At 43.8% G+C, this 23,915-nt stretch overlaps 1 protein-coding gene across 3 annotated transcripts in view; it reads right to left on the bottom strand.

Moving 5' to 3' along the window:
- The window catches only part of Lrmda (leucine rich melanocyte differentiation associated), a 1,001,791-nt gene that overhangs the window by 423,124 nt on the left and 554,752 nt on the right, over positions 1-23,915 (bottom strand). For all 3 annotated transcript variants that reach the window (XR_013109409.1, XM_076931235.1, XM_076931236.1), the window contains 2 exons: positions 16,790-16,921; positions 10,147-10,281 (listed from right to left, as the gene is read on the bottom strand). Coding sequence is in view for 2 of the 3 variants with exons in the window: in XM_076931235.1 (XP_076787350.1) it covers positions 10,147-10,281; positions 16,790-16,921 (267 nt within the window). In the remaining variant the exon portion in view is untranslated. The remainder of the gene's footprint in view (positions 1-10,146; positions 10,282-16,789; positions 16,922-23,915) is intronic.

Here is a 23,915-nt window from a genome sequence, read left to right as displayed (position 1 = left end):
ATTCCTGGACATCCACTTTGTGTCCCTCCTCACTGGAGCCCAAGGTTTCCAGAGCCTCCTCCCATTATCTACAAGGTAATTTCATATCATCAAGTGACCTTTATTAGCTTATTTAGGTAAAAGACCTGGCCATCACTCAAGAGCCAGAGAGAGAGACAGCATTCTAAAGCCCTCCACCCCTGGACTCTTAAACTCAAAACACATTAAAATTATTTTGCAATTAACTTCAATGAATTAATATATCATTTCATGTGAGTGAGCAAGCCCTTGGGCTTTGGACACAGGTCAAAGGCCAATATTCCCAGGTCCCATTCTCTTCTTCCACTTTACTAAGGCGAGGTTTCTTGATTTTGCAGTGCTTTGTACCATAGGTTAGCTGGTCTCCTGTCTCTGCCTCTCATCTTCCCATAGGAGTGTCCTGTATTACAGATGTGCGCCATCAAGGTGTCAGGGATGGAACTTAGGTCATCAAGTTTGTGTGGGTCCTTGAAATTTCTTTACAGTCTATCCCAAGACTAGAGATCTTGGAATTTCCCCAATCTTATTCTTCCTTTCTCCTACCCACCATTTTCCCCTCCTGCTTCCTCCTTGGTCTCAATCTATCACCAGCTTTCTTTTTCTCCCAAAGCCTGTCCCTCCTTAACCTCCACCCCCAAATACCTCTGATCTTATCCAAAATGAGGCAATGGGCTCAAGTGTTCTTTCTTATCCTTTAGCAGAATTCCCACCGGCCTCAGGCTGTCAGAGAAAACTTCCATCTTCTGCTTATACAGGCAAAGCCTTGATGACAACAGATTCTTTCAAATAAAGACATGTACAGACAGAAACAATATGTCAGGAGTGACGCTCAAAGGAGTAAAGACACCCACTAAGTGTAGGGTGGGAAAAGATGAATATTCAGGTGAGGACAACATCGGTATTAGAAAATCAGCCAATGTTTAATGATGAAGTGAAAGATGCCTTCACGGGGCTGCCAGGAAGCACAGTGACAACAGACCGTGCATTGTCATTTCGCCTAGCTTTGGATCACAGCTCTGAAATCAAAGGAGTGAGACAGAGAGGTGCTGGCTTTTAAGCTAGTTAAAAATTTTTGGATGACAAAGAGCTACTGTTTGCAGAGGGCTCTTCTTAGTGTCAGAGAGACAGCCTATGACAGAGTCTGTCAATCATCCCTAGACTTCAGGTGACTTCACTTCCATCCTAAGGGCCACCATGAGTTCCCAGAGAAGTTTGAGGGATTTGAGGGTTACCCAACCTGTTAAGATCAGATGAGGTGCCTGGGAGGATAACAAACCAGGATAGGACACCCACTCTCGGTAGACCAATTAAGGAGACAAGTTGATACTGAGAAACAGGGAAAGGATCTATATCCAATGTGAGGAGGAAAAGCAACATTAGGAAAAGGAATAAGGAGCTGCAATGATCTCCCATGTCCATCCTTATGGTGCTAAGAGGATGTTTAGTTTTAAACAGAGGGCCAGAGGTATGCATAGCTAAGCAGTTCTATTCCAAGGAGGCAACCCATCTATTACCACTGTCTCAGCTCAGGTATCTCCTGCAATATGGGATGACAAGCTGTGAACCACTTTCAGGAAGACAAGCCCCGATACTGGTTGGCACCAGGCTTCCAAGCTTTTCCTTCCTCTAGCATGAGATTCCTAAGGAAATTTCAATGTTTTGGAGTCCATAGCCTGATGGCCAAAGGGGAGGGCACTAATGACTCTTTAGAACATCGTCATTTCAAGAGGTCTGCAAGATGTTACTCAGTTCGAGTTTAATCCCTGTGGTCCACAATAGAAGGAGATAAATGATTCCTAAGAGCCACCCTCTGACCTCCATGTGTGTACCTCCATCTCATATCACACACACACACACACACACACACACACACTTACACTAATAGTAAATGAAAAAGTATATTTTAAACAGCGTTAGAGTGATGACTCCATAGTTAAGGGCACTTTGTAGTTTTCCAGAAGACGCAGCACCCATGTCAGGAGGCTCCCAACAACTGAAACTGTAGCTCCAGGGGATCTGGCACCCTCTTCTCACCTTAGTGGATACCCACACATGTGTACACATATACTGAGACACATAAACAAAAATTAATATTTAAGCTCTTTAAAATGAATATCGCCATTCCTGTCAGAATGGGTACACTAGGCAGAGTTCTTCCCCCATGATGCATTGCTTCCTCAAGAATGCCTTCTTTCATTTATTTACCCATTCAATGAGTAATAGTTGAGGAGCTACTACCTTGAAGGAACAATGCAAGGTGCTGAGAAGGTGAGGAAACCCAGCAGAAGGCCTTTGCTCTCAATGCAGCCTACGTTCTAGCATGGCATTTACATTCTAGCACAGTGGTTCTTGATTTTGAGAAGGCATCCTTATGACCCACGGGCTTGTTAAGGCACAGAGGCAGACGCCAGCCCATCCCCAGAGCTCTTTACTAAGGCGATCTGGACAGAGGCCTGGAATTTATGTTTCTAATAAGTTCCCAGGTGATGCTGTCACGGCTGCCATCCTGCTGAGAACCGATGTCCTACTGAAAACAATACCACAAGGACTAATAGCTGGGAAATTATGAGAGCAATGAGGCAGCCAGAAGTCTCTTTCCTAGTTCAGCTAACAGTCTGCCCTGCCCCAGCACCTGTGCTCCATGAGCCAGGCTAACAGTCACGTTTACCAGGTCTTCCTGTCCCCTGGTGACTTAGAATAGGCTCCAGCATTCCTGTCTAGCCATAAGCCAGTGGGCATCCTGCCTGCCTGTCCCATGCTGGTCTTGGGAGATCCATTTCCCTTTGTTCTAGGTCATGTCAGAGTGTCAAAAGCTGCAGCTCCAATCCTGAGTATAATACAAGTTTGCCATAAAAACATAAGAGCAGATTCCCGAAGCCACAAAACGAAGGCTTTTACAATATCAATTCAGCCCTTGTAAATTTAATCCGGGGGTTATTTGTTGCACCCAAATCTCTTTACTGTGATGTATGACTTAGTTACCAGGGGTTATCACAGCCGTATCCTAAAGTTGCATAGTACATAAAACATTTCAGTTAACAATGCGGAGAGGTTAACTCCCCCAGATAACCTGCAATCACAAGGGCTAGTCCAGATGACATCCCTCTGTCAGCTCACAGGAGCTATTGATGGTTCAATCAGTTTGTTTTGAAGGAAAAGAACAACAAAAGGCCAGTAAACTTATTCAGACTGTCAACAGGGGCTATCGGGAATGGGACTTGCAGGTAAGTAATTCTGGGTGTTTTAAGGCTATTATCAAACAGCAATGGTTGAAGGAAGAGACAGCTACTAATAACACAGAAGGCAGCCATCATAAACCACTTTATGGTAGAACCCCCTTGTCCATAAATCCTGTGACACCCGGAGACAGCTTCAGATTTATAAAACTGCTTGTTAAGCCAGGGCACTGCTTAATGAGAGGAGATCAGTCTAGTTAAGTCTCATGTCCCTAGCTACGGAGGGCAACTCCAATTTTCCTGACCTTCTCAAGGTGGCTGGAGGGAAGCCCCCAGGGCTAGAGGTGGTGGGACTTAGAGGCCCTGCTTGCTGTGATATGGAAAAGGAGGCTATCAGGGGAGCAGCGACCCCTGCAAAGGTGCTCACATACCCATTTGTCTCGTATGGAGACAGATTTTCTGAAAATGAGAGACCATCACCCAGAGATTACCAGGTTCTCTCTCTTCATATAAAATGGTAGATTTTTCTTAAAGGACCCTTTAAGGACAAAGCTAAATCTGGAGGGAGGACAGGACAATTCCAATCCTTTTGTTATTATGGAAAAATCTATTTGTTTTGTTCTAATATTAATGGCCTTAGTATTTTTTGCTTAGTTGTCAAAAAGAAAGGAAAACATTCTCTTGTCCTACTATCATGTTCCCCCAGAAAGACTGCCTACTCCCCAGTAATAGTGTAAACCACAGACTCATGCCATGGACCTCTCAGATCTGCTAGTGGGGTTAGCAGCCATATTTCTTTCATGAGAATTGTTCAAGATTCTCATGAGTTCTTAGGAGAGCCAGGGTTCAGAGTGCTGGATGGTTTATCCATTCCACGTATGGCAAGCAATGCTTCCTCCGTTTCTTTCCCAACACCTTCTCACTCCCGTACACAGGGAGTGCAGAGACAAAGTACAAGTTACTGATGTGCTACCTGGTGCCTTGAAGGCAGCTGGGGATGATCCTTTCACTGGTTTCAGTTGCCCTCTGCTCCCCTTCCCAGCTTAATAGAACAGGGCAAGGATGCTAACAAGACAATGTGATTCCTGCCTGTCAACTGGATTACATCAACTCTGTTTAATAAAACTGGCTATCTCATGCTGGTCAAGAGCATGGATCAAGTGCTAAAGGTGTTTGACTAATGAGAGAAAACAGCAAGGGCTTAGACACAGCTTCTTTGGGAGGCCAAAGCTCTTAGAGATCGGGGGGGGGGGGGGGGCGGGTGACAAGGAAAAGAGTTTGTCCTGATGAACAGTTGGGGAGGGAGCTTTCAGGGCAGAGTAGATAGCTTGGGCTATGAGGTTTTGAGCTTGCCTTCCCGATATCTGAGCCATAAGAATGGGCCTTAGCCTCCTTCAAACACTAATTTGTTTGGGTTCTCTGTGCTCAGTTGATTGGCAATAAATAAATTCATACTGTCCCTTCTTGATACACCAGATGTACCCAATTGCATTGCATAACCACCCCCTCCCACTTCCAGAGAGAGACAGTCAGAAAACACCAATGAGGACCAAGGCAAAAGGAACAAAGGACTGAGTGGGACAGCTCCAGATGCTCTGAGAGACAATGATGATCTCACTCTAATGAGCTGAGGTGAGCTCACCTACAGCATTAATGAATTGGCCTGACAATTGGCAAAGGCCAGCTGATTTTGCTCTCAGTTCACTGACAGCATGTTTGAAGTCTCTGTGCAAACAATACACCCACAGGACAGTCCAAGGGCCTGTATGGAGGGTAACCAGCAATTACTGTGTGGGCTTCTGTCGCTTTGATCTGTGGGTCGTGACCTTTGCTTTCTTGTGATCATCAAAGCCCAGATTGTAGATTAGCTGGGGAATGCTAGCTGGTTTATATAAGCCACAGGTTTTACAGCTCCTATTTAGTGGGAAACAGCCTTGGGTGGCAGCCCAAGGTGGCCCCAGACACCACCAGAGGGTCCCTCCTACCTTTCCTTTGGTAGAGTGCTACAGACACTGGGCAGGCCCCCAGGCTGCTGCCTCCCAGGGAACAAAGAAAGGGCATCATATTTTAAATAATTTAAAGTTTTAAGGAATACAGAGGGACCTACTGGGGTAGGGTGGGGGAGGTTGGGGGGAGCAACCAGAGCCTGAAGGGACAGAAATTGAAAGAAAATGCACCACAGAGCTAAGGCACAAAAGACTGGCCTCAAGCCTGAGAGCACCGATTCTTATTTGAAAGGTGATGTTCAGCATTTATTCTCTGTTGACTTTCAGCCATCGTTCTTCCTGAAGAAAAAGATAAGAAGGTGTTAGCATCTAGAGGTCTTCACCGGGTTTGTTTTCTCTGCCAGGTGAAGAATGAGAAGGCAAGAAATATCTGGAGTGAGACAGGAAGCGGTGGAGAAATCCTGACCACAGGGAACAGGAGCAGACAGACTCGGCAATCAAAGAAAGGTTTTATTGGGGTTAGGAAACACACACATGGAGCAGGCACATGAAGGAAAAGACCCTCTGCAAAGCAGAGGGGAAAGCTGACATCCAGTTCTCTTAGAGGACTGAAGATTTAAGGGTTTGTAAGGGGAGTCTTTCTCCCCAAAGTTTAGAGTTTGTTAGTTTGAACAAAGGCAGGGAGGATAATAGGTTCGTAGCTTTGGGGTAAACACGTCCTGGCCTGGCCTTGAACTTGTCCATAGGCTGAGTGGCCTGGTGGTGGGAGAATAGGTCTTACTTTTAAGCTTGCAGGCTTTTCTCTCAGAAGTGTGAGGAAGAAGTCAGCCATCTTGGAATTTCACCATTTTTATTATCTAAGTCATGTTTCTCTCTCTCTCTCTCTCTCTCTCTCTCTCTCTCTCTCTCTCTCTCTCTCTCTCACACACACACACACACACACACACACACACACTCAATCCCCAGGGAATCTGTCTATCTCTTAGTCCCTCAAAAAAAAAAAAAAAAAAAAAAAAACTGCCAGAAAAAAAAAAAAAAAGGATAAACTGTTCTGAGCACCTAGATTTCCACCCCTAACTTACTGTATCGATTTTGGATGGTATCAAAATCTGCAAGAGGCCCAAGTTCATATCCATTCAACATTCATCCCAGAACAGCAGTGCTGTATCCACACAGTGAAATGCAGGTGGGTTCGGGCCATGTGATAAGGTGGCCATAACCACTTCTCAGCCATAAGCAAAGACAAATGGCAAAGAGAATCTGGGTATAGTTACGCCCCTGTAACAACAGGCTCAGGGCTTTGCTCAACCACTCAATAGTATGTCTTTCTTTACAGAAAAATTTAATGAGCCTGTTTTACTGGGGAGATGTATGCCAAGAAAATCCAGCTATGTACACAAAGGTAAATGAGGAAGCCAAAAGGGTAGACACTGGGGAAAGGGTAGGAAAGATGAGACAGAGAGAACAACATACATAAACGTAGCCACTTCCCATTCCAGATCTGGTGGTTGGCCACACCATGAACTAAACCTGAGCTGAAATCTTTGAAGTCAACATCTCCCATGGAAACAAAACAACAGACCCACTTGTTTTGATGTATGGCTGGGTGACATAAATATTACATCACATGACCATAGAGGATGCCAATCAATAGGAAATTTTTTTCAACAGCACTAAATGAACCACAGGTTCCTGCTTCTGAATGCTATTGCTTAAATGATTAATAGATGAACCATTGTTGAAAAAAACATACTTAAAGTGAAAAACAGGAAACTGTAGAAGTATCATTCATTGCTTAAGTCATTTGCTAGCAAAAATGCCATATAAATTTACATAGAGCTTCCACTATGATGATTTCAGTGACAGCCAGAGAGAAGATAGACCTCACACTTTGTGGATGAAGGGGCAGGAAAATAATTTACCAAATGTGGGGTAGGCCGTTGTACTGCTTTGTTTAAATACATATGTCACGGGAACTCTGAATTCAAAAGCCATATTGTGAAACCCTAAAACTTCTCAGGGGTAAAGGACTCACCAACCAGTATGAAGAAAGCAGGGCTGCCGAAAGACCATGGGGCTGAGCTGTGTCGTGCCTGCATCTCACTCTTCCAAATACAGGGAAGAGTGCTTTTCAAGTCAACAATTGAAAAAAAATGAATAAAAGATTTAAGCATGTTAGAGAACCAACCCAACATTTCACAAGATGATGTAGTGAATTTGTAACTGAGCAGGAACACATTTAATCCCTCTATTGTTCTTGGTGGCTGCCTTTTCTCCAAGTGTGAGCATCTACCAGTCACTGTGTGGATAACTTATGGCTTTTCAAAGGCAATTGTGGCTAGATGTGATTTGGGCTGTGTGCAAGCTCTTGATTCCAGTCCCTCACGGCAACATTGTCATAAATACACTAACAAACAGCCTTCTCAGCCCCATCTCTCACATCCTGCCAGCAACACAGACCAGAGATGGAGAGGACACGCTTGGGGGGCCGCCAAGGTGGATCCATGAGGAGGATTGCTCTTAGAGAAACAAACTTTCTGCAAAAACCTTGACCCACAACTTAGACTTGGATTGAGTCTGGATGATAGTTGCTACTGGTTAACTGGATCTGATACCTAAGAAGGAAGAATAATTCCAAATACCCTAGCATAGTCACCTAGCCACTTTTATGACTTAGGTTTGCATTAGGCTTCAAGAGACAAATACTCCGCTCTTACTCAGTGGTAATTCTTCTCTCCATGTATACATGTCTATAGAAGTGAGAGGAATACAGATGCTGGGATGTACAACATGGGGTGAGCTAGTAAATCCAAACATGGTTTGCTACCAAAAGAATGATAGAGGCTGAGTTGACTCTGCGTCATATAAGGACCACTGATCTAGATAGTCACTCCTGAGTTGACTCTGCGTCACATAAGGACCACTGATCTAGATAGTCACTCCTGTTTTAAGTCATCCTATCGAAATGGGACTCCTCATTAGGTTTTCAAATCTTACTGCTTATACAGTGAAGCTTGGTCTGCTTTGTCAACCTGACCAGTTACAAAATCAACAATGAAGTATTTGCTTTTCTCTTCCCTTTACACCTCTCTAAGCTCTGTATCTGAGACCAAACAGAACAAGATGGAAATGGAAAATTCATTTGATTCTCTCTTTTTCTTCCCCCAACTCCCTGCTCTCTCCCATCTGAAAAAAATGATGCATCTACACTTGTATGCACATATTATGTTTGGTTGGATGAATGAATAAATGGACATGTGTGAGCATGTGTGTGTATGTATGTATGTATGTATGTATATATGTATGTATATGCACATAAATAGGTAATATGCATGAATACTCATACATATATAAAAGTTACATGTGTTTTATAAATGGAACAAAAATATGAAGAAAAATTCAGAAAGTATAAAGAAAATTTTCAAACAATGTTTGATTTGTGAAACGTTTATTAGGTAAACTTTTTTGACTTGACCTTCCAAAGTACATCTTAAAATTAGTGCTGGCCAAGATGGAGGATGTCTAGGTGCCTACCAACAAATGAAAGAATAATAATATAGTTTTACATATAAGGGAGTATTATTAGCCACAAAGGAGAACAAAGTCATGTTGTCTGAAAGAAAATGCATAGATCAAAATATCATTAGATAGAGCAGACTAGGTATCACATACATTATCTTATACATGGAAACTAGAATTAAACAGAAAAGAAATACAATCTCAAGAAGTGGTAGAGATACCACTGAGGAAGGGTAAACGGGCCAGAAGAGGCAGGGAGATGGGTTGGTACAAAGGAAGTTGTGAGAGTTTAATACTAACAAAGAACAACATATATTGTGATATGAAAATATCACAGTGAATCTCATTCACCTGAAAATTAATACACACTAATAATTATAATGAAAAGTGTTTTTCCAAAATTGTTGATTCAAGAAGGTACCAGGTTTAAAGTGACCCTTAACACACCTTGTATCAGACAATCTCATGATTCAAAGTTGAAAGAGATTATTCCAGAAGTCATTTGACATCTAAGCAATTAAACAATTAAACACGAGAAATGAGCAAGTTGCTCTGGCTGGATGGCAACTGTTTCTCCTATCAGAAGTCACACTTAAATCTATAACATCACACTGTGATAGAAAAGTATTTCAAATGGAGAAAGACTTTCACAAGCTTATTTTTTCAAGCAGGAATCTGATTTGTTCTGAGTCAATATGAGAATCGCCTAGAAACCCTACAAAATTAATCATGAAACTTAGAAATGAAGCCAAAGTCACAAAATTCCTCTTGATGGAAATACAACTGAATCCCTGCTTTATGTCATTTATGTCCCTGTGTTGGAATGGTTTTTTTTTCCTCTTACAAATCTATAACGGTCAGTATTTCTTACACTGTTGGCCTGATACACAATAATTACTCCCACTACACTTCTTTGCAGATCACCAGGGTTTTATAGAAATTCCAGTAGGACAAATCCCTCTCAGACCATTAGCCTTTTTCCCCAACCATTTCAGAGCTAGATCCCAAGAGCCCCAGCTCCAACTGTAGTATTTTCTTCTTTTCTCCTCTGTTGACTTGAGTAGGGTATTAAGGACAACATTCTTTTATAACAGAGGCCAAAGGGGAGATATCTCTAATACCCTTTCTTATTATATAAAGTTTTATTGGAAGAGAGTCGGGTATATTCATTTATAAATCATTCATGGCTGCTTCCACACTTTAACATCAGGGCTTAACAGTAAAGAAAGAATCCATGTAAAACCTAAAATGTATATGAGTTAACCCATGATGAAAAACATTTCTCAGCCCCTGATCTTGACCAGCCCCTATCCTTTCTTGGCTCCTATGAACCCAACAAAGGAATAAAATGGATTCTGTTTTTAAAAGACAACAGTTTAACACAGTCATGGGAGGTCCATGGATACTTACCAATGCTTATTTTACATCCCACAGCATTCTATGCCCTGGAGTCTCTTTTTCTCTTCCGCCCCCATGTGAGCACTCACCTGTATCTCTTATAGTCTTCCTCATCCTTCTCCAAGTTGACCAGCTCATTGGGGCATGCCACATTTCCCAGCAGGCTGAGGTACTCTAAAGATGGTGTCACTTCTGCCAGGTGATCAAGGAGGTACTCCAAGTCAGTAATGTGCCAAAGGTTAAGGATCTTCTTCTTCAAAAAAATGAAAGGCTTAGCAAAAAATAGGGGCCATCAATAACAGACCAGGCTATGGGAGACAGCTCTGCCTCACCCTGGATAAAACACCTGACAGAGCAACTTAAAAAGGAGGAGTTATTTTAGCTCACAGTGTCTGGGGTTCCAGCACGTTCTGGAAGCATTGCTTTGGGGACTACACCCTCAGTGTGTGGAGTTTTAGAAGACTCCCTTCTAAATCACAGCACAACCATGTCTCAACTCCTAAACACAAAAACCAATTTTCAGTCAATCATGCTAAAAGATGGAATTGTCATTCCATGTTTTCTATAGAAAACATCACAAATGTGATTATGCGACAGAGCTGTAAGGGAATTTGTAAGAAATGAGGTTTTGAAATAGGCATATCTAGTATAAAAAGATTTGTGTCCTTCCTAGTTATTTTAACATTTGTGGTACTTGTCAATTTAATTTTTAAAATTTGCTTTGATATATTTTTATTCCAATTGAACATTCATGGTTTTATTCTCATATGCATTCTCCTTATTTTCTTCTTAGTTTTACATTGTGAGGGATCCAACACAGGGTCTTGACCATGCTAGGCAGGTGCTCTGATGCTGAGCCATACCTCTAGTCCATCAACAGCCTTTCTGTACATAATTTATACCCTTAGCTATGGAACATTCATCTTTTTTAGAGGGCTCCTTTTTGTTATCTAAGTTCCACACTCCATAAAAAACTGTGGCCTTTCATTGACTGGAGTCCCTGGACAGATAGATCCACTTAAATATCCTGGACATGGACACTTCAGGCTTCAAGATGCTCTAGCTATCCATACCAATGAACACAGTGCAGGTCCAGGAGTCTATCTCATGTGGGATGTTTGTTATGATGGAAACTCCATTGTTTTAAGCCTTTCCAACAACCTACTATATCACAAAGCAGGGTGAACTAAGTAGTTACCCACAATCCACAGCAGACACGAAGCCCTGGCACCTCCTACAGCAGGTTCTGCACCAGCCCTTAATCTTCATTGATTCCATCCCCAAAGCATGAAATAGGAGATGGAGTTTTAATTGGCTCCTCAGTCTCCTGGGTCAACAAGAACAAACACAGTCCTGTCCTGCCTGATTGTTAGCCGAGATGGAACTTGTAATGTTATGTGGAAAGTTAAGCCAAGGCAATGAGTGGATGCAACTCTGGGGTCTCCAACTAACCAAGACCATGACAGTGAAAATGACTTGGGAGATGTTTGGAAGGGCACATTTTCTTCAAGCTCCCTAGAACTGTGTCAACTTTTCCCAGCTGGATTCTCAGAACAACACACCTGGTTTCCCTCATCAAGCCTTCTCCAGAGCATTAGTCACTTAGGATTTTTTTTTTTTTTTTTTTTTTTGCCAATGTCTACCGGAAGTTGCCATTGTGGAGTCCAACTATCATGATGAAGCTTGCCAAGAGTAATTCTATACAGAGAGGGTAAGATCAAAGTGGTGTCTTTCTTACATGTTTAGAGAAGACAGAAGGAGAAGAACCTCCTGGCATGCAGGTCCTATTGTATATACGCCAGGGTGGTTTCCCAGCTAAGAGTAGAACCTCCCAACATTGGGTTCATCTTTAGGCCAAGGAACAGTTTTATAACCCCTGGGAAATTTTAACCCAATGGCAGACATTTGGATGCTAAGTACATAGTATAATGATATATTTGCACCCCCAGCATGCACATATGTATCAGAAATATTAGCATAGCAAAAAGAAAGAAAGAAAAATGAGACTACAAGTCACACAGCCAGTAAATGACAGAAACTATATCCAAGTCTAAGAAGTCTAAGTCATTTCTATGGGGAAAAAATGACTCAATTTCTAGTACAAAGGATGAGATTAAAAGACTGAAAAATGGAGAGTTTAATGTTTGGGGGAGGGGAAGATAATATACTGTCATCCAGCTGTGCTGTCTGTCTTGGCTATCTCAGTTTAGGCTTATGTTTTCAAAGCACTGTGGTTTTCTCTAAGAGTACCAAGAAATTTTAGCTAAGTGTACCAGGGAGCAAGAAGGGTCTTCGGGTGTTAACAGGTGGCTTCCCATCAATACTTAGAAGTAACAGATTACTCTACTCAATACTCTGAAGTATGTATTATAAAAAAAAAACCCAAGGCCTTGAAAAAGAAAATGTATTTATTCAAAATGATAAGAAACTTTTGTTAAAAATGAGCTCTGGGGGTGGGGTGGGGCGCTGGAGAAGTGGCTTGCTACTCTTGTAAAAGCATGGGAGAGCAGTTCCAACACACACTTATGGCAGCTCACGACCACCCATAATCTCAGTTCCAGGAGACCTGAGGCTCTTTCCTGCCCTCTGTTGGCACCTACACTTATAAGTGCATACCCACACACAAACACACATGAGTACATATTTTTTTAAGGGTGAGGTCCAGTTTTGTGACTCGGCACACCTGTCCCCTTGTCATAGCCCAGCTGCTATGTGACACACAGCACTATTCTTTCTTCCTGTGTGTGCTATGATTCAAACTGGTCACACTTTAACATATATGCTGATGTAAACACTGCAGAAGAAAATTGAGCATAATCTCAAATAAGGCCTGTGCTTTCCCACAAGGAAAGATGAGGGACAACCATTAAATTGTGCAATGGTAATTGTGCATCTATACTTTTTTAAATTTTTAGTCAGTCCCCTACTTGGGGTTGACTATTCAGAGATCACATGACTGAGATCAACACAGAAGACCTCAGTGTTGCTGGTGGACAAGCCAGGGAGAGAGAGAGAGGGAGAGAGAGAGAGAGAGAGAGAGAGAGAGAGAGAGAGAGAGAGAGAGAGAGAGAGAGAAAGGGAAAGAGGGAGAGACAGAAAGTCAGAGAGACAGAGGTTGGTGGGTGATATTGTCAGAGCTGGGGGTAGATTTTCAAGTCTATGGCCTATGATTAATTACTTTGAACAAAGAGGGGCTAGAACAAAGATGGGGGTTGGAGGAGAAAGACCTATATAAATGGGACAGATGCATTAATTGGTGAACCAAGAAGAAATTTTCCAGATGTGATAGAGTCTCAACATTGGAATCTCTTTTGTAGATAAAATCCCTGCAGGCCAAACTGGGCCTTACTACAGCTGGCATCTGACTCCTCCCACATGCAAGTCCTTTCCAGCAAGACAAAGGCTTCTCTTTTGAGTTTTAGAATCTGGGGCTTGGAGTCAGCCTAAGTGGGGTCTAGATGATGCCATACCTGTATGGCTTCTAGAAGCTTGCAGTCTCTGGGTATTTTAAAAAGTGAAAGAGAATTATCACCAGTAATTCCCAGAATCACAGAATGAGATTAGAATTACAGTAAAGTATAAAAGTCTAGGAAATACGTTCACCCTACGTTCTGCCTTTAGTGATAAGGGTGTTAGTCAAGTGAGAATGGTTTTCATACTTTTACAATGACATCATAGTTAGCTTTTGTCAACTTGACACAAACGTAGCCATTATCAGGGAGATGGACTCCATCAACTGTTAATTGATACAATCCCTGGGCAGGTGGGACTGGGCTGTATAAAAAAGTAGTTCAGAGAGCCAATAAGATGCTTTATAGTGAAAACTAAATAAGATCTCACAGAGACAAAATGGCAAGGCTGGTGCAGTAGATAGCTGTGGAAATGAGCTATTCTATCATGAATACCTGTGCCATTGCCCACATTGTTCTGCATTGGTATGTAAGTTGCTTTCACACTACAAGCAGGACTTGACAAGCTCATGTGTACCAGGGCTAATGCATACTTTCACATATGATGGTGTATGCAGCCCATTAGAGGCAGGCTGCTGAGCCAACAGCCAGAACTAATTGCATAGGTAAGAGTGAGGTTATTTTAGACTATCTAGTGCTGATTAAAAAATAAAAGCATGGTTGCCTGAGTGACACAAACTAAGATCGTCAGAAGAACCATCCAGCTGAGCCCTGACTCACATAGAATTGAAGTGCATAGAACATTTATTGTTTTGTAGAGTGGATCGTCATGCTACATGAGCTAGCTGACAGAGCTTGTCCATGTCTGGAGCATCTCATGGGACAGCACCAGCAATACCCACTCTATCACTTGTGCAGAATTGGGACATTTTCACAAGTAGGGAGTTTTAACCTGAAAAGGCAGGGTCAGTGTAAGAGGCAGTTAGCCGAGGAGGATGGCATACATTGTTGTCTGCCTTTGCCTATCTTTCAGACTGCGACTTCCAGATCAAACGGCCAAGGAAGCTGACTTTTGTCACAGTCCCAGTAGATCAGGGAGGAAAAGAGGAAAGAAAGTGCATTACTCTCCGAGTGGGACATAGCAACTTGACTGGGACAACTCTTTATGGTCTGTATCCATGGATAATAAGATGCTCCATGGAAATACAGCAATGTAATTGGATTTTCAGCAACACAGTGACTCCCCAGGCTGTTCCCCTAACTCCCTTAGTATTACCATTAGGCCTCAAGGAAGTTAAGGCACAGAATAGGAACAGGACTTAATAAAAGATAGAGTCACTCTCCCAACACTCTGGAACCCAAGATGCCTGCCAACCTCGGTGGTGCTAAGAATAAAACCACCACCTGATATAAGCCATGTCTCTAAAGCTGAGGACTAGCCTCTCAGAAGGTTACTTGTACCAGGCCACACAGCTACATACGACCAAGAGGACATGTGAAACTAAGTCTGTGAACCATAATATCCTGCAGTGACATGAGACACAAGACATGGGCTGAGGCTCAAGGGAGGAACGGTATCATCTAAAGTTTAGTTGAATAATATTTCTCTCCTTGACCCAGTTGCTCATATGGCCCAGCTGACCATCTAAGACAGCCAAGGAAGATAGAAAATACACAGAACAACAACTTGGAAACTCGTTGAGCAAAGGGTTCATGAAGGAAACCTCCGCCAAACGTCATTATGTTACAGACTGTGAACTTACTCTAAGCCCTCTTCCTCTAATAAAGTGTCCACTGATGATGGCCATAAGGAGCACATTTGTAAAGCACTAACTGTTTATACCTCACTCCCACAATGCAAATCTCTCAATTCCAAAACCTTTGAGAAGTTATTAAGTCCTAAAGGTAGAGCTCACGAAGGGATGACTTAATCTATTGATAAGAGCAGACAAGAACATTGCCTCTTCTCCCCCTTCACCTTCCTTCCTCCAGCTCTGTCCCCAATGCAAGAATGAGCAAGGGGCACACCATCAAAATCCCTCCCCTGCTGGACCCTGCTCTCAGACTGCCAGCCTCCAGACTATGAGCAACAGACGCTTGCTGGGGGCTTCCCATTCAAAAGTATTCTGTCCTAGTAGCAAGAGCTGGCTGAGACAAGTTTACAGAATAAACAAAATATTAACTTACAGCTTGAAGCACCAATGAGGCTAGTAAATGATTTTGCAAAGCACCCTATGTGCTGACATAGGTCTCCATTTTGAACCCAGGTCTCCATCTTGTTCAGTGTTTGACTGGAAGTTTGTACATAACTTTGGAATTTCTAACACTAGATAGACAAGCTATACACTCTTCGCTGGACTTGCTAAGAATGAAGCATGAGATGCTTAAAAGTCCCCCAGCACAGTGAATGGCTTCCATGAGTGGTCACTGAGAAAGCAGTGAAAATGAATATGTTGTTCGTCCCACAGATATCTGTTGAATGTGAACTCTATCCAGGCAGGATTGTTTATAGGAAGGATCCAGAAATCTCTGCCTGGTGGAGCTTGCATCCTAGCACCTGGTAATCCAGAGAACTAACAATGGAGATGCCATGTACCCTATGCTGTTAGAGATGTCTTCTGATTTATTCTTACTATAGAAGCCAGGGCAGTTAGTTCCTAATTCTCATCTCAGGCTGGGTAGATACTCACCTGCCCAAAGAAGGTCATAACCCACGATGGTTCTCCTAGGCCTGTTATCACACCCAGAAGTGCATACAAGGGGAGTGCAGAGCCTGACCTTCACACTTCTCTTTACAACTCAGCTCTCTCTCTCCCTTCTTGGTATCTAGAACTGTTCCCCCAGACTACACTGAAAGCATTCCAGAAGCCTACAAGGATTGTCAACTTAGCGGCATTACCCATAGCTAGCCACCAGAGGTCGCCCTCCCACACAAGCCCAGGCAAACAGAAGCAGCTTTTCCTCCCAGGCACCAGTGACATTATTTTCTTTCTCTATTTTTATCTATTAAAAAGATTTCCTCGCAGCCATAACTTAGATCTCTACACTAAAATAGAGCAACAGGAAGATATAACGGTGCATTTCATTTATGAATGACCTATAATAAATTACTCTGAAGTGTCCCGAGTGCCAGAAGACAGAACGCTTTGTCTGCCCACCGACTGTATTTCACATACTTTAATTTAGCTGACACATAAAACTCATTTGACATTTTGCAGGTATTTTTTGCGGAGAAGGGTGTGGGGTGGCAGAATAGAACCCCCATAGAGCTGGGTGGCAAGTGGGGTACTGCGGGGACCTGGAGTCCTCGGTGCCAAAAAAGGATATTTGGTTCTTGTTGAGGGTTAAGGTGTGCAAGTGGGGTAACCCTGGCAACACGAGGTCGTCTCCGAGCAGATTGTTGTCTAAAATGAGTTCCTCCAGGCTCCTGAATGCGCTCAGTCCTTCCAGTGACCTGCAATGACAAAGGCAAGGGGGAAAAAGATCCTGCAGTAAATCAGAGAGGCCATTATGAGCCGAAATAAATATTTTAACCTTCCCTTTCAGAACTGGGAATAGTTTGGGCTTGGTGCCTGTCAGCAGAGTGAATGACAAGAATTAGTAGCAGGGAGCCGGGGTGGGGGCGAGGGGGAGAAAGGGGCCCCCGCTGGCACTCACCGCATCCTTCACGAATTGCCAACATGAAGGATGAGGGTCACTTATTGAGAAGCCAGGATCCAAAACAAAGGGCTTCAGATACGGCCTGCAGGATAAATTTGTCAATGTCTTGTGCCTTCAGGCACCCAGCCTGGGCTGACCCTAACCTCCATTCCCAAGATAAATAACTCTGTCACAGTTCACCTTCATTCCCTGGACACAAATTTAAGCTGTCATCCATCATTCCTGCCTAGAAATCTCATACCCCTCTTACAATAATAAATATAACTTCAAGTATCATTTCTTAGCAGTTCTACTATGTACAGTCATAGGGGAAATGGCCAGGAAGGCAGCTTTTCTCTCTGCTTACATCCTCCCATCCTTGGGCCTCTCTCTCTCTCTATCTCTCTCTCTCTCTCTATCTCTCTCTCTCTCTCATCTTTTTTTTCTTTTTTAAAAACTAATCACTTAATTTGCTCCTGCCTAGCATCCCCGTGGCTGCCTGACAGGGAGGAATTACATAAGCACTCCAGGCCAAGAGAAAGCTTTTTCTTCTCTCATTCTTTCTTTTTACTTGGTTTTGGTTTTGTGTGCAGACAAGGGGCTGGGAGCATTTCCGATTCAAAGCCCTGGTCTGAAGTTTTAATTTATGGAATGTGGGGGTTTGTTTGTTTGTTTGTTTTTTGTTTTTTTTTTAAGCACCAGAGTATAGCAATGTAGATTTTTGAGGCAATAATTTTTTTTTTTTTTTTAAAAAAGGCATTAAGGATTAAGCATGGGTTTCAAAGATAAAACAAACCTCAAGAGAAAGAGGGAAAGGAACCTTCCTTTACCCATGTTGTCTGAAATTAGCTCTTCACTTGAGGGACCCTGGTGAGTGTTTGGAGTGGAGGGGGTCATGAGGCGGTTGTGCACAGATGCTTGCCCAGACACACACACACAAATGTTAATTAAAGGGAGTCAAAAGTCCCAGGGCTTTGTCAGGTACTTACTCCCAACTTGCTCACCTACCAGGCCCAGGTGATACACTCTGAGCTTGCATAGGAGCTCGGTGAAACACAGCAAGCTGTAGCCTGTTGAGGCACGAAGCCGGTGAAGGGAAGACACACGTTCAGTCCCTGGCTAGTCTATAAACTATGGCCAATCAGGATGTCTACCACACTATTCGTTTACTGACTGCACCAATACTAAGGCCCTATCATCTTGTGTGTTTTCTGTGTGCACCCCAGGCAGTGAGCTTTAGCAGGGAGGCTTTCCCAAGGTGCCATGGCTCCATGGTGAGCTTTCTGACAGAAGGTACCCCAAACCAGAGGTAGGGAGTGGGGGCCCTACCCTTGAGATATGTAAGAGCATGCTCACTAAATCTCCAGCTTCCACTGGGCCCCGGGGGTTGCTACCATCTGCATGTCCAGTGTCTAAGAGACCTTCATGTGGTCTCACTCAGACTCTAGAACCCAGAGCATAAGGGCTGTGAGGTCAGTGCTACCTGCTAGGTGGTCAAACATAAAAAACTGAAACTGCCTGCACTTTAACTTAGGGTCATCCTGTTTCACAGGCTTCTGGGAGGCCAAACAACTTTCTCCCTTTGGGGGCTTTGGTGTGGGCTATGGAGCTTTGTCTAGGCTTCTCTGTTTCCTTGTAGCTTGCACTGGGGCACACCGAATGCCTGCTGGCTCTGTGTGCTTCCCACCTTAGAGGACAACTGTATTCCCACTCAGGGCTGCATCCTCCTGCCATCCATCAACTTATCCTGAGACCTGGGGGTGGAGAATGAGTGGAGGGATCATATGAGACGAGCAGGTGGACAAAGCCAGTGTGGGGGAAATCTTTGGGCTTTCCAAAGTCCTTGGCTTTTTTGTTTGTTGAAAGCTGGCTCCCATATATTTTCCAGGCTGGCCTCAAACTCATTATGAAGCCAAATATGACCTATGAACTTCTGACCCTCCTGCTTAAACCTACCCAGTATTGGAGTATGGGCATGCTCCATCAGACCTAGTTGGTGGGTTTCTGAGGATCAGATATACTGAATATAAAGTCAAGTTCTCAACTAAATGAGCTATGAGTCCCTTTCTCCACAGGAGTCAGTGAACCTAGCTCATTAGCCACAACTGTTTCAGGCCAGGCCGCTGCTTGCCACAGGGAGAATGGAGAACGCCCCCCCCCCTCCCCAAACAGGAAGCCTGTGAGAAGCTAATACATTCTTTGTGCACCAACATCAGATGGGCTCTGCTCAAAGGCAGCATTTAGATACACACTGTTCAGAGGTATGTTATGTAAATATTGTATTTTTTTTTATCATGAGACACAGCAAAGGGCTGGCAATAGGCAAGCAGAAGAAAGCTGCCTGCCTTCCCACACTGCTCCTGAGGAGACAAAAAACAAAGTGACACAGGACGAAGAGGGTAAAGCCGGTATACCACAGGGGCTCTGGCCCCCACCAAGGCTGCTTCTTTCTCTCCACAGTACAGGCCACACATCAGAGCTCCATACAGGAGTGAGACCTCAGAGAAGAGCCCCCTCACCCCTTCAAATCTCCCGTCTCTTGTCTGGTTTCCAGATTCTTTTTTTTCTGTGTAATGTTGTTAGTACACAGTCAAAGGAGATCTGTGCAATGTGGGAGGGAGGTGTTGATGAATAAAGTCCTGTTTTCATGATTGCTGTGGGGACACTCGAGGATGTGTTTAACTAAATTCACAGCTGAGGGACTGGAGGCAGGAGGTTCAGAACACCAAGAAGGAAAGGCATCAGGGGAAAGAATTTGTGGAGTTCCAATGGTGTGTCCAGTGAACATGCAGTGGGAAAGGGCTTCACTTTTTTACTTTGAAATGTTTTCCCAGTTACTGTTATTGTTGTTTGTTCCTCAAAAGAAACTATCAGGAGGATGTAGTTTCTTATGACAATCCCTCTATTCCAGATTCCTACAGGTAGATGTTCACTGTTATATACAATGACAAGACTTTAAAAAAAAAAAAAAAAAGACATAAAAGTCGAGGCATGACATGCCTGTTTCCTGGGATGGTGATGGTAGTTTACAGAGAAGATGATGATGTGGTCTGAGCTAATGTGTAAACAACAAAATGCACCCCAAAATGAGAGCCTGACGCAGAGTTGACTGTCACTCCAGGGTTATTTGCTGGGTGGTAGCTGCAGTCCCTGAGAAGTATACAATGGAAGCTGGAGAGGGTCACGGGGTTCCTTCAGCACTAAAGAAAACAGTAGAGAGCATGTGGATGCACCCACTCAGAGCAGGTAGGAACCCATGTGGGACCACTTTAAAGTAGAAGGTTCACTCTGCAAACCTCATCAGCACCTCCACATCAGTTTGCAGGCTGCCCCCCTCCCTGTGCACCAGTGGGGAAACTGGCATGACCACACCCATAGGTACCATCTTGGTCAACCTCGTTCACGGGGCTCTCTTGGGAGCTTGCAGCAACCCTGGGAAGAGTTCGAGTATCTTTTCTAAAGTCACATCACAATGAATTTGGCTCCAGTGTAGTCAAATAGAGAGAACTTTTAAGTTTCCACTGTAATTAACCCTATCCTCGTTAAGATAATTATGATCAAGCCTCCTGTCACAGTTAATATCCCACCATCGTCGCCTGTGGCTCATACACTGTCCTCATTAGCTTATAGAAACAGTGGTGCTAAAGAGGCAGCTCTGACCTGCTCAGGCTAGGCCAGCGGCTGGGAGGCTGACACAGGGCTCTGGGCATGGCAGCACCTCTCGGACCTCTCCATTTACTGTGTGGACGTAAACCAGCCTTTTCATTCTTTCCTTGAAAACTGGTAATAAGACAGACCAGGAGCTGGAGGCAGGGGAAGGTTTAGGGTAGAGGGGTTCTTGATCTAAGCCTGTGATACTCAATCTGCCATTCCCACTGCTTCTTAGCCAGCACACAATCAGCAGAACACAGGCCCATAAAAGTCACCAGAGATGACTTCCTTAAGCTCCTGGTGATTTGTCAACTTATGGGCTCTGCCAAGGGTGGAGTCTCTCTTCCCTAGGTTGCCAGTCTAAACCAGTAGTGACACTTGTAGCAGGCATGGAAATGGCAGCAAATGGAGGGAACTTGCTCACGGCAGACCTGTGTGAGGAGAACCCTTTTCTCTTGTCCTACACAGGACCAAAATTGTGATATTCTCAAATCAAGGAAGCAGCACCTCCGCTCCCAACTTTACCTGTTCCACAACATATGCATCAGAACATTCGAACCTGCATTCACAAGGCAGAGTGGAAAGGCTGTGGGCATGCCAAAGACCTAGCCCACATGTCCGAAACCTACCACACAGGTCAGCTTCCTCACCTGAAGGGCTAGACCTTGTCTTTCAAGAACTCAGTCTCTCTAGCCCCCAGCTGAAGGAGCAGTGTGAGTGTGACCTCCACCTACCTGGATGGATAGCTGTCAGGTTCACAGAGGACTCAGAGTCAACTCTCTTGTGTATAAGGCTGCTCAGCTTGGGGCTGCGAGTCTATTAGAGTAACCCAGAGAAGCTCAGGGACCAGGCAGAGAGCGAGCTCAGGGAGCTGCCAGTGGCAAGGGGCCAATCCCTGCGTGAATCCCCATCTTTAGCTGTGAAGATGCTCAGGGCTCAGGGATAGAAAGAGTAAAGAGCTTGTGCTAGGGTACCAAGCCTGGGTGCTAGGATACCAAGCCCGGAGCTAGGATACCAAGCCCAGGAGAGGGGGTGGGAGAACTTGAATGCTTCCTACCACCTGGTAAACACACTCACCTCTGAGACCCTCCCTATTATCTGGCCACTCTCAGATCTGTCCCTCCACTGACCTTAATAATGTTTATAATTTAACAACTAGGTCATTGATACCCAGCAACCACAGCATGGGGCCAGCTTGGGGCTGCTGAGGGCCAGTGTCTGCTCTAATTGGTCAGTGTGGTGGTTAAAGGGTCTCAGTGATATCTCTGAGTGCAGAAATAGCAATCTGATCCTGTTTTATTCGCACACCTGCCAGGCAGTGGCTCTTGGAGGAGTCTGAAAATGAACTTCCCACAGAGACCGTGGGGCAAAGCTACAAGGATGGAATGGATAGTACAGAGCTCTCTCGCGGGGAGGGAAGAAAGGAAGGGGGATTGGAGGTAGTGAGGTGACTGGTGGAGTTTCAGGAAAGGGGCCCAGCATCAGCCTGTCGCCTAGGTGAAAGGGGTATCCTAATGGCCATATGACTCTTGTCAATCCTATTTAAATTGTTGCATGGATGTATGGATCAGCAGAGAGGTAATAAGTAGAGAGAGATGATTGATAATGATAGGTAGATAGGTGATAGACTATAATATTTAATAAAAGATGTCATCATTTATTACCCTATATGTTCACCTCTATACACACACAAATACACACACACACACACACACACACACACAGAGAGAGAGAGAGAGAGAGAGAGAGAGAGAGAGACAGAGAGAGAGTGTCGAAATCAATTACTATATATTATGTCTGTAAGAAACAGGAGGTAGAAAAGACTCTATGCTACGTAACACATGGGGTATATTAACAGCAAGCGGCAGTATAGGATCTGGGGTCAAAGTCAAGCCTGGAGTTCTCTAGGGCATCCTTCCTGGTGGATAACTCCTAAGATGTGTAAAACAAAATTCATTACTAAGTAAGCATGATCTGGAGGCAAGACCAGTAAAGGAAACCAATGCAGCAAAGTGGATTTGAAAACTTTATGCTCAGAATCTAAGACCACTAAGGTGTCTTTCAAATATGGTACCTGAAAAATGATGGAGAACGAGTAAGACCCAGAAGCCCAGAAGTAGAGCTTCTACTTTCTGGTACTTGAAAGAAGAAATAAGAAGGTTGATGCTTCAACCTTTGGATCTCTAGGCTATACATTTACCCATCTGAAATTCTGGTCCTCTCCCTCTTAGAACATGGTGTTTGCTTGTCTTGGGACATGGTGGATAATGTATCTGATGTCCAGTCATGTTAGCCTCTTTGCTTTTGCTATCTGGAACCACAGAATTGAATTCTGAGGGACTCACCTACTAAAAGGTAATAACTTGTCATCTCTACTATCTGCTTTCCAATATCATTGTTAAGGATTATAGTTTTAGAGCTTTGATATTTTATTTATTTATGCAACCCCTTTAAACTGTATGAACTCTAATAAGATAGCTCAAATGTTTTTCTGTTTAAGAGGGCCCCATTAAGAACACAGCACTTCTTGCATCGCCTCAGTTACTGTGCACAGAGGGAAACTTCTGTGAGACCAGCTTCTCAGAAGACACTCGACAAGGAATGGAGAGGATACATAGTGTGTCCAGAGGCAAGTGGCTTTGATGAAACTTTTAATGATATCCTTGTAGCAGAACGACAAAGGGTCAGCTTGAAAATACCTTTAGGCACAGTCACAAGCGGTTCAAATTGAAGCACTGGGCATGGTGGCACACAGCTGTAACACCAGATCTCAGGAGGTAGAAGCAGAAGGATCAGAAGCACAAGCTTACCTTCTTTGGATATATAATGAGTTTGCAGCCAGCCTGGGCTAGATGGGACCCTCAAAGAGACCAGAAACAAAGGACATTCTGAAAGAACAGCAACTAGTGGCTCAGATTGCAGTAGAGGGAGATTCTAGAGACTTTAGTCCATTTTTTCCTTCTTTCCTTTCTTTCCTAACTTCCTTCCTCTCTCCCTCCCTCCCTCCCTCCCTCCCTTCCTTCTTTCCTAGCTTCCTTCCTCCATCTCTTCTTCCTCTTCCTCTTTCTCACTTTGCTTTGCCAGTGACTTGCCTTAGAACATGTTTAGCATACTTATGATTGTAATGACCCTGGAGGGATGTTAAGAATGATCCACTG

The sequence above is a fragment of the Arvicanthis niloticus genome, chromosome 3 (genome assembly GCF_011762505.2).
Source record: "Arvicanthis niloticus isolate mArvNil1 chromosome 3, mArvNil1.pat.X, whole genome shotgun sequence".
NCBI classification, from domain to species: Eukaryota; Metazoa; Chordata; class Mammalia; order Rodentia; family Muridae; genus Arvicanthis; species Arvicanthis niloticus.
This window is presented reverse-complemented; position numbering and strand designations above follow the sequence as displayed.